The 15,211-nt window shown below is 54.9% G+C and overlaps 1 protein-coding gene across 2 annotated transcripts in view; it reads left to right on the forward strand.

Moving 5' to 3' along the window:
• Nucleotides 1-15,211, forward strand: part of IQCE (IQ motif containing E) — a 45,778-nt gene continuing 30,567 nt past the window's right edge. The window contains exons 1-6 of one of the 2 annotated variants that reach the window (XM_048224750.2): nt 1-170; nt 7,539-7,586; nt 9,004-9,049; nt 11,942-12,070; nt 12,612-12,746; nt 13,650-13,720. In XM_048224750.2, the coding sequence (XP_048080707.1) occupies nt 3-170; nt 7,539-7,586; nt 9,004-9,049; nt 11,942-12,070; nt 12,612-12,746; nt 13,650-13,720 (597 nt within the window). In that variant the 5' untranslated portion in view covers nt 1-2. The remainder of the gene's footprint in view (nt 171-7,538; nt 7,587-9,003; nt 9,050-11,941; nt 12,071-12,611; nt 12,747-13,649; nt 13,721-15,211) is intronic. The other variant, XM_048224751.2, reaches the window with a different exon arrangement.

Here is a 15,211-nt window from a genome sequence, read left to right on the forward strand (position 1 = left end):
CCATGGCAGCGGGGTCGCGGCTGGCGCGCGGGCTGGCAGGCCCGGAGGCTGCGGGCAGCCGGGCGGCAGGAGGAGCCGCAGAGCCCGACAGCCGTGCCCGCAGTGCCGAGGTGCGGCCGGGCAGCGCCGCCGCCATGTCGCTGGGCACCGCGGAGCCGGCCTCGGAGACGGTAAGTGCGGGCGGGCCTTCTCGCTGCCTCCAGCTCGCCGGCTCTCGGGGCCGGCCGCGGGCGGGAGGAAGGGGCGCACGGCCGGGGCCGCCGGGTGACAGCTGCCATTATTGTTACCGCATAAGAGCGGCCCTCGGGCCCCCGCCCGCGTGCAGCTGGCCGGGGGTCGCCGCCCCACACCCAGCCTCCAGCCGCCCCTAGACTCCGCCCGCCCTTGCACGGGCCGCCGCTTCCAGGAAGCCCTCCCTGACGCTGCGCCCTCGCCACTCAGCGCCTGCGCGGCCCCGGCCTGTGCAGAGCCTGCGACTGCGGTCCACGGGGCAACGGAGCTCACTGCGTAAGTGCCCACCCGTGCCTCCGGGGGCGGGGGGCAGCGGCCGGGGCGGCCGGGGCGGCCGGCCGAGCCTTCCGGATGTTCCGGGGGGCGCGGGGGGAGAAGCCCCAGGCCCGCCGGCAACAGCGCCCTGCCCAGCGCCCTGCCCAGCGCCAATCCGAGAAGGCTTCCCGGAGGAGGTACCTCCAAGTTTCCTCCCTTGAGTGAGGGCAACAGTGCTGTCAGCTCGTGCCTTTTCCGAGTGTTTTTGGCGCTCTTGCTCTTCGCTGGAGGTGTCAACGTATATGAATGAGCGGCATTCCGTGGGAGGAGAACAAGGCAGTAAACCGCACTAACCTGGCCTGAGCAGAACATGAAACAGGCCCATGTGGCCGTGGTGGGCTGTAGAGGGCTGCTTTATTCTGCGCGCCCTGGGCAGATGCCCAGGACGCCCTGGATGTCCCTGACCAGAAGGAGATCTGAGCGCAGAAGGGCCAGCAAGCACTAAGGTCCTGGGGGTGGGAACGTGGGGTGTGTTCCAGGGCCTGAAAGAGAGCTTGTTAGGACCTCCTGGGGGAAGGTGGGTGCGGGCCTGACAGTGGAGAGCCTCGCAGGCCATGCAGGGAGTTTGGACTTTATTTCGCGTACTGTGAGAAACTTTTGGAGGGTTCCAGACAGAGGGCATTTTGCTCACTTTGCTTCCTTCTCACGGAGAAAGCCGTGCTGGTCAGGGCTGCACAGAACGCACCCAGTGCAGAGTATACCTCAAAGCACCAAGTCCTGCGTCATCTGGAAGGCAGGCCCACCTTCCTGGGACTGACTCACTGCTCCTTCATCTTTAGAAAGTGACTTCTTAGGTCGTGATTGTGAAAATTGTGAGCACTAGAGAAAATGTAGAAAGTCGATTTACCCGTGCTCCGACCACCTGCACAAGATCACCTTAATGTTGAGCGTATTTCCTTACGATCTTTTCTCAACGCGTCTCTTCCCACACAGCTTTCTAAAAAAATTGAGATCAAGCGTTTTGTGACCTTTACCATGTAATTTGTTGTTAACGTTTTCCCACAGGCACACGTTTTCAAGAGCATGGTTTAAAAAGTCTGAGCTGTGGCTACCCGTACTTTATCCGTTTCCCTGCTTTCCCTCTGTCGTTTGCACTTTTTTGCTAGTACGAACAGGAGGGCTATAAACATTCTTACCCACTTAAGCATTTGTTAAGCCCCTTCCATGTGAGGCTGATGCCACCAAACCAGTTAAGCCCCGGTGCCTTGGTCTCGAGGAACTCGGTCTCATGGAGGAGCTGTGCAAAGCTCTCTTTGCACTTAGGAGACTCTCAGCCCTTGGCCCAGGCTAACTTGTGCCTTTCTGCTGAGCTTGGATCTCTTTGAAATTAGACAAGAACCTCTTGAGAGCAGGCCCTGTGCAGTCTGTCCGTTCCCCCAGGTAGACGGCAGCTGCCCCTGGGCCGGCTGATGAACTTCCCAGAGCGTTTGCTGTGTGCCAGGGCCCTCATCGTGCAGTGGCTATATACAGAGCCACAGGGGTGAGCCCGAGTGGGACCACCAGTGATTTAAGAGCCAACGCTTGGGAAAGGGCTCAGAGTTTCTAGAACAAAACAAGTAAGAGCATTTATTAGGCATTCACTATGTGTAAGATTCTGTGTCACGTGCTTTACTGCTCAGGTGGCCCCTGACCCCCCTCTGACCTCTTGCACAACCCCTGTGCCCTCCTGCCTCCCCGATCCTCCTGCAGCCTCACAGCAACACGGGTTGAACATATGTATGATGGCTGCTGTGAAGGCTTTGTCTGCTCAGTCCATCATACGGGCCCCTTCAAAAGTTTCTATTTCTGCTTTTTCCCCTTCTGTCGCTCACACTTTCCTGTTTCTCTCTGCGTCTCATAGTTTCCTGTTGGAAGCGAGACATTTAGGCAGAATGTTACGGCAGCTCTGGGTAGTGACCCCTCCTCCCATGGGACAGATGCAGTTTGCTTGGTGGTTCATCTGTTTGCTGAGTGACTTGGCTGGACTGACCCTGCAGTTGATCTCCCCACACTGTGTGACCTCTCATTCCCTGCCACGATTCTTTCTGGTTTGCATCTTCTAGCCTAACCACCTAGGGTCACCCTCAGGTCAGCAGAAGCCCCTTTCTGGTCAAAGGTTATAGGTAAGCCCCTTGACCAGTCAGATCTTTACCCTTTACCACTGCGTGTACATGCACGTGTGTGCATGTGCGTGCATGTGCGTTTGTGGGGTGTGTGCCTCTGTGCAAGCATGTGTGCATCTGTGGGGTGTGTGCGCACGCATGTGCATGTGTGGTGTCTATGCATGTGTGTGCGTGCATGCACGTGTGCATCTGGGGGTGTGTGCGCGCATGTGTGCATGTGTGCTGTCTGCGCATGTGTGTGTGTGTGCACGTGTGCATCTGTGGGTGTGTGTGCACGCGTGTGCATGTGTGCTGTCTGCGCATGTGTGTGCGTGCATGCACGTGTGCATCTGTGGGGGTGTGTGCACGCGTGTGCATGTGTGCTGTCTGTGCATATGTGTGCGTGCATGCACGTGTGCATCTGTGGGGGTGTGTGCACGCGTGTGCATGTGTGCTGTCTGTGCATGTGTGTGCGTGCATGCACGTGTGCATCTGTGGGGGGTGTGCACGCGTGTGCATGTGTGCTGTCTGCGCATGTGTGTGCGTGCATGCACGTGTGCATCTGTGGGGGTGTGTGCACGCGTGTGCATGTGTGCTGTCTGTGCATGTGTGTGCGTGCATGCACGTGTGCATCTGGGGGTGTGTGCGCGCATGTGTGCATGTGTGCTGTCTGCGCATGTGTGTGCGTGTGTGCACGTGTGCATCTGTGGGTGTGTGTGCACGTGTGTGCATGTGTGCTGTCTGTGCATGTGTGTGCGTGTATGCATGTGTGCATCTGTGGGGGGGTGTGCACGCGTGTGCATGTGTGCTGTCTGTGCATGTGTGTGCGTGTATGCATGTGTGCATCTGTGGGGGGTGTGCACGCGTGTGCATGTGTGCTGTCTGTGCATGTGTGTGCGTGTATGCATGTGTGCATCTGTGGGGGTGTGCACGCGTGTGCATGTGTGCTGTCTGCATGTGTGTGTGCATGCATGTGTGCATCTGTGGGGGTGTGTGCACGCGTGTGCATGTGTGCTGTCTGTGCATGTGTGTGCGTGTATGCATGTGTGCATCTGTGGGGGTGTGTGCACGCGTGTGCATGTGTGCTGTCTGTGCATGTGTGTGCGTGTATGCATGTGTGCATCTGTGGGGGTGTGTGCACGCGTGTGCATGTGTGCTGTCTGTGCATGTGTGTGCGTGCATGCACGTGTGCATCTGTGGGGGTGTGTGCACGCGTGTGCATGTGTGCTGTCTGTGCATGTGTGTGCGTGTATGCACGTGTGCATCTGTGGGGGTGTGTGCACGCGTGTGCATGTGTGCTGTCTGTGCATGTGTGTGTGTGCATGCATGTGTGCATCTGTGGGGTGTGTGCGCGCATGTGTGCATGTGTGCTGTCTGTGCATGTGTGTGCGTGTATGCATGTGTGCATCTGTGGGGGGTGTGCGCGCGTGTGCATGTGTGCTGTCTGCATGTGTGTGTGCATGCATGTGTGCATCTGTGGGGGTGTGTGCACGCGTGTGCATGTGTGGTGTCTGTGCATGTGTGTGCGTGCATGCACGTGTGCATCTGTGGGGTGTGACCTGGAGGCTGCAGTCACAGGGCAGGAGTTTTCGGTTTTGCCAGGGACTAGCAGCTTGCGTCGCTGCTCTCCATCTCCCCTGAGAGGGCAGCCTGAGCCGCGCACATGGCCTCCCGGACTTCCAGGGGTGTGTGATTTTACCTTTAAGCCCGGCTTCCTGGGAGCTGCTCTTGGGTCACAGTTTCTTGTTGAACCAGTGTTTGGTTCAGGTTGTGCTAAGGCCTAGCGCTCCTGGGCTTTTGCCCCTTGGTCGATCTAGGTGCGGTGTGGAGGATGTCTCCAAGTCCACCCTGAGCCTGCTCCTCGTGGGTGCAGTCTAATGCTTGCCGGCAGCCTCCCTGAGCCTCAGGGTTGACCGTGATCCCAGGAAGGCTCTCCTGGGTGTGTTAAAGTTCCGCTTGCTCTGCTGGTTAGCTTTCTGCTGTGATGATCGCAGCGCCAGGAGGGCTTTGTAATTGCTCCCCACCACGTCACCGTGGCCTTTGACTTGGCACTGGAATCAGGGAGGCATGGGGGCACTCCACTACCCGCTACAAATAAAGCCGGTCCCCTGGGGCACAACCGTTGGCCTGCCTCTCCCTCAGGGCAGGACCTCTGTGCCGCCAGTCTCTCCTGGAGTGACACCCCAGCTCCAGGAGGGGGCGCTGGCCTTCTGGGCCTGCCGTTCCCTGCGTGGAACCTCTGCCCCACAAGCAAGCCGTCGTCAGGGTGTTGGGGACCCAGAATTCCTAGCCTGCCACTTCTGGGGCAGAGTTTACACCCTACCTCTCAGAACACACCCCCACACCATTCCCCACCATCCTGCCTGCACCCCCTAGAGCACGTGTCTCTGAAGTAGTTTCTATGGGGTGGAGCTTGGGGGGGCAAGAGGTGCCCTGGACTCCCTCTATTCTTCTCCACATATAGTAGATTTTCTTGAATGAATCTTCCTTTATTGCTGCATGGCTTTAGGTCAATTTCCAGAAACATCAAGCGATTGTTTGTTTTATAACTTTCTGTGTTCAGTGTTGCAGAGACTGTTGCCTGAGCTCCTCGCCCCTCCGTTCTGGACGATGGCTCCCAGATAGTGCCTCCCTTCTCACTGTCACCACGACTGAGCCCCCACAAATCCCTGCATCTCTTTCTGGACGCGCCATGTCTTCTCCCCCAGTGTTTACTTAGTAGTGTATGTAGACTTTCAGTGCTTTTAAAAATCTGGTAGGGAACATGTCATCTGTGGTCGAGGAAGCTGAGATGCGGAGGGTCAGTGGTGTGACCCACATCACACAGCTGGCACAGAGGCCCGATGCTGCTGCAGGCCTCACGGGACTCTCCCCTTTGGCCCGCCCTCGGTCCCTGGGTGCCTGCCGCGCTGCAGACGGGTGCAGTCTAGCCCTCCAGCCCGCGGCAGCGCGGATCGCACTCAGGGAACCGGCCGCTAATGTGCTGGCTCTAATTAACGGTGCCTGTGGTCTCTCTCCTGTGGACTGAAAGGGCGGGTCTGCGGCGGCTCTGTGGTTCCAGACGTGACTGGCACGGCGCAGTTGGTGACCCATGGGGAGGACTGGCTGGGGAGAAGGCGTGGTGGGCGAGCACACGTGTTGGAGAGGGAGGTCACTTGGTTTTATTTAATGACTCAGGTCATTACACAGTTTTCAAGGTTTTATTCAGAACAATAATAACGAGTGTTCGCAAAAGCAACCTTTTGCTGCTGCTGTACGTAGTTTCCAGTGGACCACATACGCCGCTGGCAGGCGCGTCCTTTGCCATGCCAGGGCACCCAGACACTATCGTCACAGTGGCACCTCTGGTCTTGCCCGGGATCTGCGCATCGAATCCCCTGCCGTCCCTTCCTAAATGTTGCCCATTGTGTTCATACACTTTGCTCAAGGAAAACTCTCTGTAATCGGCATGTGCTATTTACCCCGAAAACGTCACCTGTTTAGTGACAAAAACCCAAGTCCGTGGCTGATAGAAGATCCTGCTCATTTGAGCAGGCTCCCTTCCCCTGGCCCCACACCGCACCATCAGTCCAGACTCTGCTTCAGAGAGCTGGTGCAGGAGGCTGCCCCGGCCCTACAGCGACCCCTGGTGGCAGTGGACCTTCAAGCGCCAGCAGCATTGTCGTTTAAAGTGCGGATCCTCAGCCCTGCAGAGGGTCCGTGTGCTTTTGAGAAGGCAGCAAAGTCCCCCTGGGGTTGTAAGTGGGTTCACCACACCGCAGACAGCTCGCTGGGACACGCTCCCCCCAGCAGCCAGACACAGCAGCACGGGTTCACAGGAGGGGCGTGCGGTCCTAACTCCCAGCCGCAGCTTCCTCAATCAGCGGCACAACAGGCTGAAAGGATTTAAGTCTTGTTTCTCCTTTCTCTCTTCTTTTAGAATTTAAACTTGAGTTGGTGAGAGATGCCTGGGTGGTTCAGTTGGTTAAGCATCTGCCTTCGGCTCAGGTCATGATCCCAGGGTCTTCGGATTGAGTCCTGCATTGGACTCCTGGCTCAGCGGGGAGCCTGCTTCTCCCTCTGCTCCTCCCCCTGCTTGTGCTTGCTCTCTCTGACAAATAAATAAAATTTTTAAAAAAAGAAAACTGAAAGAAAATAAAAAAAAATAAACTTGAGTCGGTGAGTTACGTGGAAACACTCTTCTTTTTTTTTAGTCTTTTAAGTTTTCATTTATTTATTTATTTATTTGAGAGAGAGAGGTAGTGAGAGAGAGCATGAGCAGGGGCAGAGGGAGAGGGAGAAACAGGCTCCCCACTGAGCAGGGAGCCCGATGTGTGGCTCAATCCCAGGACCCTGGGATCACGACCTGAGCCCAAGGCAGACGCTTCACCTACTGAGCCACCCAGCACCTGGAAACAGTCTTCTTTGGAGAAACTACATCCTAGTCCTGAATTTAGGTGGTACAGAATTTATTCTGCCTCCCGCCCCCGCCCCGGGCCAGGGCAAGAAGCTTTATGAGTCCAAATAATGCATGTATGAATGAGTATGTTTTTTAAATGACTTCAACTTGTTCTTATCAGGATCCAGTCACAGATTCCTTGTGCTTTGATGTGAAGGTGAATGAGAGCACATTTAAACAATGTGGAAAACGAAATCCTTTTATCCTCTCTTTAGCAACAGTACCCAGAGGTTCCGTGCAAATGTGTCGCTGGGTGGACAGACACAGATGGCCTGGCAGGCAGAGATTCTGCTCTGTGTCCCCACCCCTTCCTTCCTCTGGGCTAAGCCGTCTGGCCGCCACCTGCTTACTCTGACTGGGTTTCTTGAGTCTCTGCCTCCGTAGCATGGGTGGGCTCGTTCCACCTTGTGTGTATGACCGTGGGGAGCCAAGCAGGTGCCCGAAAATCTCAATGTCTGCATCTCTTCTTCCAGGGAGATGACAGTCTATCTGCAATTACCTTTGACTCTGACTTTGAGACGGTGAGTGTGATCAGGGGGCAGCCGCTTATCCCCGCGCTGGCGATTTTGCCTTTGCTCATGTTACTCAAACGCGTGCACCAGGTCATTCCCCACCGATGTTGTGTTTAGAGCTAGAGAACACACTCCACGTGATACTCGGCAGTTGAAGAGCTTGGAGCCCTTAGTTAGATGTAAACAACTGTGGTTATAATTTTAAGACTTGATCCAGATGTTGGTCCTGAGTGGAGTATATTTGAGGCAGATTGTGAGCTGCTATCCTGGGTCTGGTTTTGGCTACACCCCCTCCCCCCCGGCTCCCAGTCCTGCCATGTGAGGGGAGGGAGAGGGCTCTGAGGGGAGATAGGAGACCCTTTTGCAGCTGCAGCCGTGGCACTGCATGATGTCCTGGCCGGATGGCCCCCAGGGTCCTTGGGATGCAGGGAGCTAGCCTGAAGGGAGAGTGGACAGCACGGGTCCCCAGGCAAACTAGCCCCCAGCCTGGCCTGTCTGAATTCGCGTGGGAAGCTGTGCTGGGTACGAAACCTGCCAGCCAGGCGGTGGTGAAAGAAGAGCCCAGGGCGCATGTCTCCAGCAGGCAGAGTCATCCATGGCCCTCAGCACAGAGCCCTGAGGACATGTGGCAGCAGCAGATTGCCGACCCACCACAGCTCTGTGCACTCGGGGGAGCCTCTCGGGCCCCTTGTCTGCCGTGAGAGACCTCTGCAGCGTGAGGGGTGTTCCCTCAACGCCACTGAGGACCGGGGCCCGAGCTGCTCCCTGGAGAGTGGGGATCCAGCCCGCCTGCTGGGTAAAATGCATAGCATAGAGTCCTGTTTCTGCTGGCGGGGACGTGAGAGGCGTTCTCTGTCTCGTGGGGAGCAGTCGAGGAACACAGGCGTGGAGGGCGTGTCATTTCTCCGGGCACATAAGTAGTGGTAGGAGAACCCAGTTGGTGCCCGGTTCTGCACCTGGCATCAGGGTTGTCCCGGGAGACGGGATGCCGACAGGTCACTCCTCTGCTGGACCTCCCCTCCGCAGGCGGATTTGCAGGTGCCCTATTCTCAGGGGCTGCTTCTTGCCAAATCTGCCCTTGTGGATGGGCACAGCTTGGTGCTCCCGGCACAGGCATGAGGATAGTGCAGTGGTCAAAGATATGCTGTTGTGGGGTATCTTCAGTCTGCGCTTACGTAGTGTCACCAGGGCTCCCGGGGACCCGGCTCAGAGCGCGGCACTGATCCCGTTTCCTGGGGTTGCCCCGCTGTGCTGTGGGCTCTTCCTTGGCTCAGCCTGCGCTCATGCCTCTGCTGAGCTGCTCTCCTCTCTCGCTGCCCTTGCACCTGCCCCACCCCGATCCTGAACACGCCTGTGGTTCGTGATTGGGACCGCTGGGCTGTTCCAGAAGGCTCGGCTGCTTTACCTCATTTCTTCTTTCTTTCAGAAAGCAAAAAGGAAAAGTTCCCACAAACCTCCACCCACATCAGCGAGTAAGTATGACCAGTCCCCTCATCCCTCAAATTTCTGCAGTTTAGTCCAGAAAACGGTTTTCAGAAGCTGTCCTTCCCTGGCGTCTTGGGAGAAAGATCTCGAATGTCTTCTTCAAACACTTGGGGTCATTGAAATGCGACACTTCCACCGCTCGGCTCTGTTTTGTGTTGGGGTCTTGTGAGCTGGCACTCGTGGGGTCCCCGCCTTCCCCCGTGGCCCCTGTGGTCCCCATGGTCCCCATGGGAGGAGGCCTGGCGAGGGGCTGAGGCTCCTGAGTTGCTGTCCCCAGAGCCCCCGGCAGATGCCGTGTTTCTAGCCTCTTGTGCTCGTTCCCCGCCTTCTGAACCCTCTTGTGTCTTTGGAATGCTGCCATGGTCTGAGGGCTTCGTCCCCTTGGGATTGGCTCCTGAGTCAGCTGCTGTTGGCACACCGTACAGAGCAGGTGTCATGGTCTCCTGTGGCCTCGCCCGGGCTGTGTCCACCAGGCACTTCTGTGTTCCCTGTCCTCGGCGGGGGTGGCCACTCTGTCCAGGAGACACCATCCTTGGCCGTGGACAAGCAGGTGGACACGAGGCTGCAGGGGTGGGTCCTCTTCTGCCCAGGTGGCTGAGCTGAGGTCTGGGGGCCTTCTGAACCGTTACTTCTCACAGTCCTGGAGGCCACACGTCCAAGGCTGGGCGCCCGCATGGTCGGGTTCTGGTGAGGCCTCTTCCGGGCTGCGGACAGCCAATGCCGGGTTGCATCTCTCATGCGGGAGGCGGCGAGGCCTCTCTGTGGAGTCCCTTTTGTGGGGGCACTAATCGCATCAGGACCCCCCCCCCCGTCATGAGCTAACCATCTCCCGCAGGCCTCACCCCCTCACGTGATCACAGTAGGGGTTAGGTTGCAGCATAGGACTCGTGGGGGCACGAACATTCAGTCCGTGGCGCGGGGCTCGTCCAGACGGCCGGCTGGCCTCTCTCATTCTCCGCTGTTCTGACACTGCTCTAACACACGGTGAGCCGCGTGGGGATTTTATGCCTAGGCGTGTCTTCGTGACAAAGTTTAAATCCTGTGTTGGCTTCCTTTTGCTCCCCCAAAACCTGAGGCTGTCCCTGACTCTATTACACGGGTATGTATGTTCCTTCCATGCGTGTGCGTTTCAAACACACCGTGTCACGTGTAGGACACACTCAGAGAATACTAATGGGCTTTCATGTTAGCCCAAGGAAAACATAATTAGAAAGATAATTCCTGCCAAGGAAAGAAAATATGTTTTTTATTATGAAGAAATATAAACAGAGAGAAGTTATGTATCAGTTTGGACTTTTGATGTCCTTGCTCTCCTTCCACGGAGGAAATTGAGAATTGATATAAAGTAAAAGTGTGGTGTTTGTGGTTCAAATCTTCTTGTTTTAGAACATTTTGTTCTAAGTCCTTCACGGCTACAAGGTACGGAAGGTAAATATCACAGCACCTTCCATTATTCTTACCGGAAGTCAGCACTTAAGGTGTCTAAAATCGTAATAATCAAATTGCTTTTATCTTGATTTCTGTAAACGTCAGAAGTGTGCTTCATGTCGGTTACAATGGTGAGAACCCCCAAATCACAACTCGAGGGGCTACTGAGCCTCAGCGGCCCCACGTCTCCCCACGCTTTCTCCTGGCGGCCTGGCAGGAAGTCCCGTCCTGCACCGGCACTGATCGCAGGTGCCCCGCTCCCCGCTGACCTGCGTGTCCTGTCCCCCCGTGCTCTGGCGCCTCTCTCCCTGGGCCCGCGCTGCCTCTCACGCCGGTTGGCCCGATCTCAGCTCTGAGGCCCGCTCCCTTCACGGCCTCTGGAGTCCTGTTCTGCAGGTGTGTTTCTGTCCGGATTCCTGGGCCTTGACAGCAGCGACTGCGTGTCCTGTTCACGTCACAAGCGTGGCTCTGTAACGCCTAAGCCAGCCCTATGTGGGTTTGTAGCTTCTGGAGCGTGGGGGCTGGGTGCTTGCAGCCCTGCTCGCCAACGTGCCTCTCCGCCCGTGTTTCCTTCTGCCTGCCCCGCTTTGGTCCGTGTGTGCGCACGTTTCCTGAGGAATTCTTACCATTCACTGAGGAATCACGTACATTTAGGAGGGGAATGTTACTTGGGGAGCCGTTTCCCTGATCGCTAATTTACTTTATTACTGAGCACTTCAATGGACAAAGCTTGGAAGGCCTTCAGCTGTCCTGCTGAAAATGCGTCCGGGTCTAATGGGTCTTTATTCTCCTGTTCTAAATTTTAATGGGACATTCCTCATAAATTTTGAAGCCATGGAAAAAACATAGAAATATTTAAAAAATTAAATATATTGGACTTGGGTTTTCAGAACCTGCTCTAGACAGACATTTCTTTGCTACTTATAAGCATGTTTTACGAATAACTAAGTTTTCACATAAATTTGTCATATCTTCCATAATTAAAGAGATGAAATTCCAGATTAAAAATGACCTTTAAAATATTTCCCTTGTTTTGATAAAATCAAAAATGGTAATTTTTTTCTCATTTCCTCTAGATTTTTTAATAAGTTCTTGATATTATTGCTTATGTCACTCTGGCGAAATGAAAAATCTATTGCAGTGTCGAGTATAAAGGACACAAAATTGTGTGTTGACTATACCGCGACTATGTCAAACTACACACACATCAGAAAACGTCAAATAGTGGCAGAATTATGGATTTGTACTTTTAGATAAATTTCCTGTTACGTTATGTCTTTATACCACAATTTTTAAAAGAAACGTAAGTATACGTACGTATGGTAACTGTGTTTCCACTTCTGTCAAATACTCCTGTGAACGTTCTGCGGTCCTGTTTCTGTCGCTCTTGGGCACTTACGTTGAGAGGCGTTGACCTCTTGCACCTCTGAAACCGTATGTTGACTTTCTAGAGTCACCTTATCACTCTAAGCCGAGAAAAGTGGCGTCCTGGAGATCTTTGAGGACGGCGGCGAGCATGCCTCTTGGCAACAGAATGTCCTTGGCGCCACAGAAGCTGTGGCTGGGGAGCTCAAAGCAAGGTACGTGGTTGCTGCTCCACGGGGCAGTCTTAGGAATTGTGGCAGGTGACGTAAGAGAGAGTTTTTATGATTTTTTTAAACTTATTTTTATTATTTATTTTTATTTTACTCGTTATTTTATATTTCGTAACCTTTACGTAACGTTCAGTGTGGTTTCTGGCTGTTTCTGACGGTCTGCATGTGTGACACCATATGCCCGTGAGTCTTAGGATGTCTCAGCACGGCTGTCCTGGCCTGTTGGAGCCAGCTCCTACCAGCTTGCGAGAGCCCACTGTGCCATTTTTAGGAATTTTGTGAGCTGGTCGATGTCACACTGGCAGCTTGAAATTGGGCGTGGTGGGAGATAGGCAGATGCCACAAACCTGGGCTTTCTTTGTCTCTCGAGAGCTGCTTATTGAACATTTATCCGCATACCATGATTGCCACTACCTGCTGGTTGACTGAAGCTTTCTTCCGCCCGGGAAGATGGATTGTTAGAGACAAAAGCTCCCGTTGTGTTTGTGTGTACCTGTCGTATTAAATCCATGCACGTTCAAACCAGGAAGTCTGACCCAGCCCCTGAAGTCAGACCTGACCTTGGAGTGTGCGTGGACCAGCCCCCCCAGCAGCACGCCCGACTGTCTGATGGAAGCGTTCAGAATGAGGAGGTTGAATGTCAGGCGTTCTGCCAGCAATGGTGAGCACGGTGATGGTGACGAGGCCACGAGCAAGGACAAGCAGGAGGGACAGCTCGGAATCTGCTTTGACACTGATTTGGGACTTCCTGTGCTGGCTCCGTCCCTACGAGATCACGGAGAGAAGACAGGGGTCCTCCAAATCTACTCTGTCCTCCAAGAAAGTAGCTTTCCTGACATGGACAGTGGCATCTTCCCGGGCTCCAGTAGGGCCCACCTGCCTAAACTGGGAGTCTTACTGAAACCTATTGGATACACAATCTTAGAAATAACAATTGCAAATAAGGAAAAGCCCACATGTCCCCAGGAAAGCTGGATCTGTTGTCCTGTGTCTGTCTTCCTGCCTGGTCTTTATCCACGTTTCCTGCCCGGCTCTCACTGCTCTCCTTGCGGACCTGTGCTGGGAGCACGGCAAGCCCTGGTCACTGTGACCCTAAGCTCACCCCCTTCCTGCGTTGGCTGGCTCCGAGTTCTACTTTAGGCTTGAATGTTTTCGCGTCTCAGTGTGTTGGGTGTCACAATGAAACCAGAGTGTGCTTCACGGTTTCAACATGGGAAGGGGTGTTGTTTGTCTTTCTGTTCTGTTTGCTATTTAGAACCTGAACATACCACTTCTCCTTTTGACCCCTTCTTTCCTTTTCCTGCAAGTAAGGCCTGTGTTCACACCTTTCTGTTTCCTCCTGCTTTATCTTTCTGTATTGCTATCCATTTTAGTTACCTTACTTTTAGGAAAAGTATCACGGTCAGGCTAAAAATGTTGAACTATCTTTGCTCTTTTTTTTTTTCTTATCCTCTTTTTTTTAAAAGGATAATTGTATCAACCTCCAGGTTTTCCTTAAGGTACAGCCAAGAATTCTTTCTGCTGTTGGGATGATCTTTTCAGACGTTTGCATGTCACCCTCCAGGTCACGTTCCTGGGACCCTGGTCTACAGAGAGAAGGAAGACATGTACGACGAGATCATTGAGCTGAAGAAGGTAGTGTTTCTGTCTGTCCCTTGCGGTTTTGGACAGTGAGAGCCTTCTGTGAGGACGGGTGGGAAGGTCAAGGTTGGTGCTGACGCGTCTGCACAGAAAGAACGTGAGCTTTGGAGGGACACCCGAGTTCGAAGCCCGGCCCCGTGCCTTGGAAGCTGGGTGGCCCACCTCGAGCCAGCTGCGGGAGAGGGCTCCCCAGTGTGCCCACGCCATCTCTGCTCTGCTCTGCTCCCGCAGCGTGGCAGGGAGGCAGGGGAAACACAGGCTTGACCTCGCAGCCCCTCCACGCAGAGGTTTGGCATCAGGTGAGGTCGCTGGTGTCGTTGTTATCAGCAGCCTCCCGAGTTGTGTCTCTTCCGTGTTAACCGGACGTGCCCTCGCTCAATGGATCTATCTGAGACGGAGCTCACGGCTGGCGATGACCTTGAGACTCAGGCAATGTAGTAGTCTGTTCAAGGTCAACCGGTTGCAGAATGAAGACTTCCACCAAGGCCGTCCGTCTCCCAAGGCCAAGGCTGCTTTTACTGCCGCGGGCTATCTCCCAGTCCCCGAAGTATAAATCGCACTGAGATAAATCACCATCATCCTCGTCACCTTCACCGTAACCGCGACTCCCCCGCTGTTCTTTAGTGCCCCCTCGCGTTCTCGTGCCCCTAGAGAAGAGGCCAAGGTTCAGTCCCTTCCATAACGTTAGTCTCTTTCTAGCCCTGCTGTCCCCGCCAGCCGAGCCACATCTGGGGGACCACGGCCTGTTTGGGCACCAGGGGTCGGACAGGGTATGGGCAGCCAGCACGGCCAGGGCACGGCCATGGCGAGGAGCCTGCGAGCCGTCCCTCCCTGAGGGGCACCCGGTCTAGGCCGCTGTGTACAAGAAACAGTCCTTCTGTGTCGGTCCAGACAGGGTGCTCAGGTTCCAGGTACAACCGAGAGACTGCGCCCCCGTGGGAGCGGCCCAGCAGTGAAGGTGCCGCCCGCACACCCTTACTCCCTTGTCCCTCGAAGTCGTGAGCAAATGTTGGACCACTGCTTATCAGCGATACTGTGGGGAGAACCCTTATTTTGAACTCTGAGTAATCACTGCAGTGGCACTCTCGAATCTTCTTGGGGCTAGAGATGGGTCTCTGGCTAGAATGATACTGACTTTACTCAAACTTACAATGACAGGCTTCTGGAAAAAATCAGCCTAGGCTTCTAAATGCACAGAGAAGAGAATTTCACTGCCATGGCTCTGGCTCTGGGGTCTTGAGCGTCGGAGTCGTTCTTCAGTGGCAAGTGATGCCTCAGTTTCCTGGTGAAAAATGGGGACCATAAAGGTGCAGTTTCACAGGGTCGCTGTGGGAGTTCAGCAAAGTACCCATGCGAGCACTTCCATGCCACGCCCGGCACTCAGCCAGGGGCCGGGGGTGTAGACCGTCCCAGGGAGCCCGGCAGTCAGCGAGGGGCCAGGGGTGTAGACCGCCCCAGGCAGTGGCAGGGGTGGCACAGAGAGTC

Source organism: Ursus arctos, unplaced genomic scaffold, assembly GCF_023065955.2.
Source record: "Ursus arctos isolate Adak ecotype North America unplaced genomic scaffold, UrsArc2.0 scaffold_2, whole genome shotgun sequence".
Lineage (NCBI taxonomy): Eukaryota > Metazoa > Chordata > Mammalia > Carnivora > Ursidae > Ursus > Ursus arctos.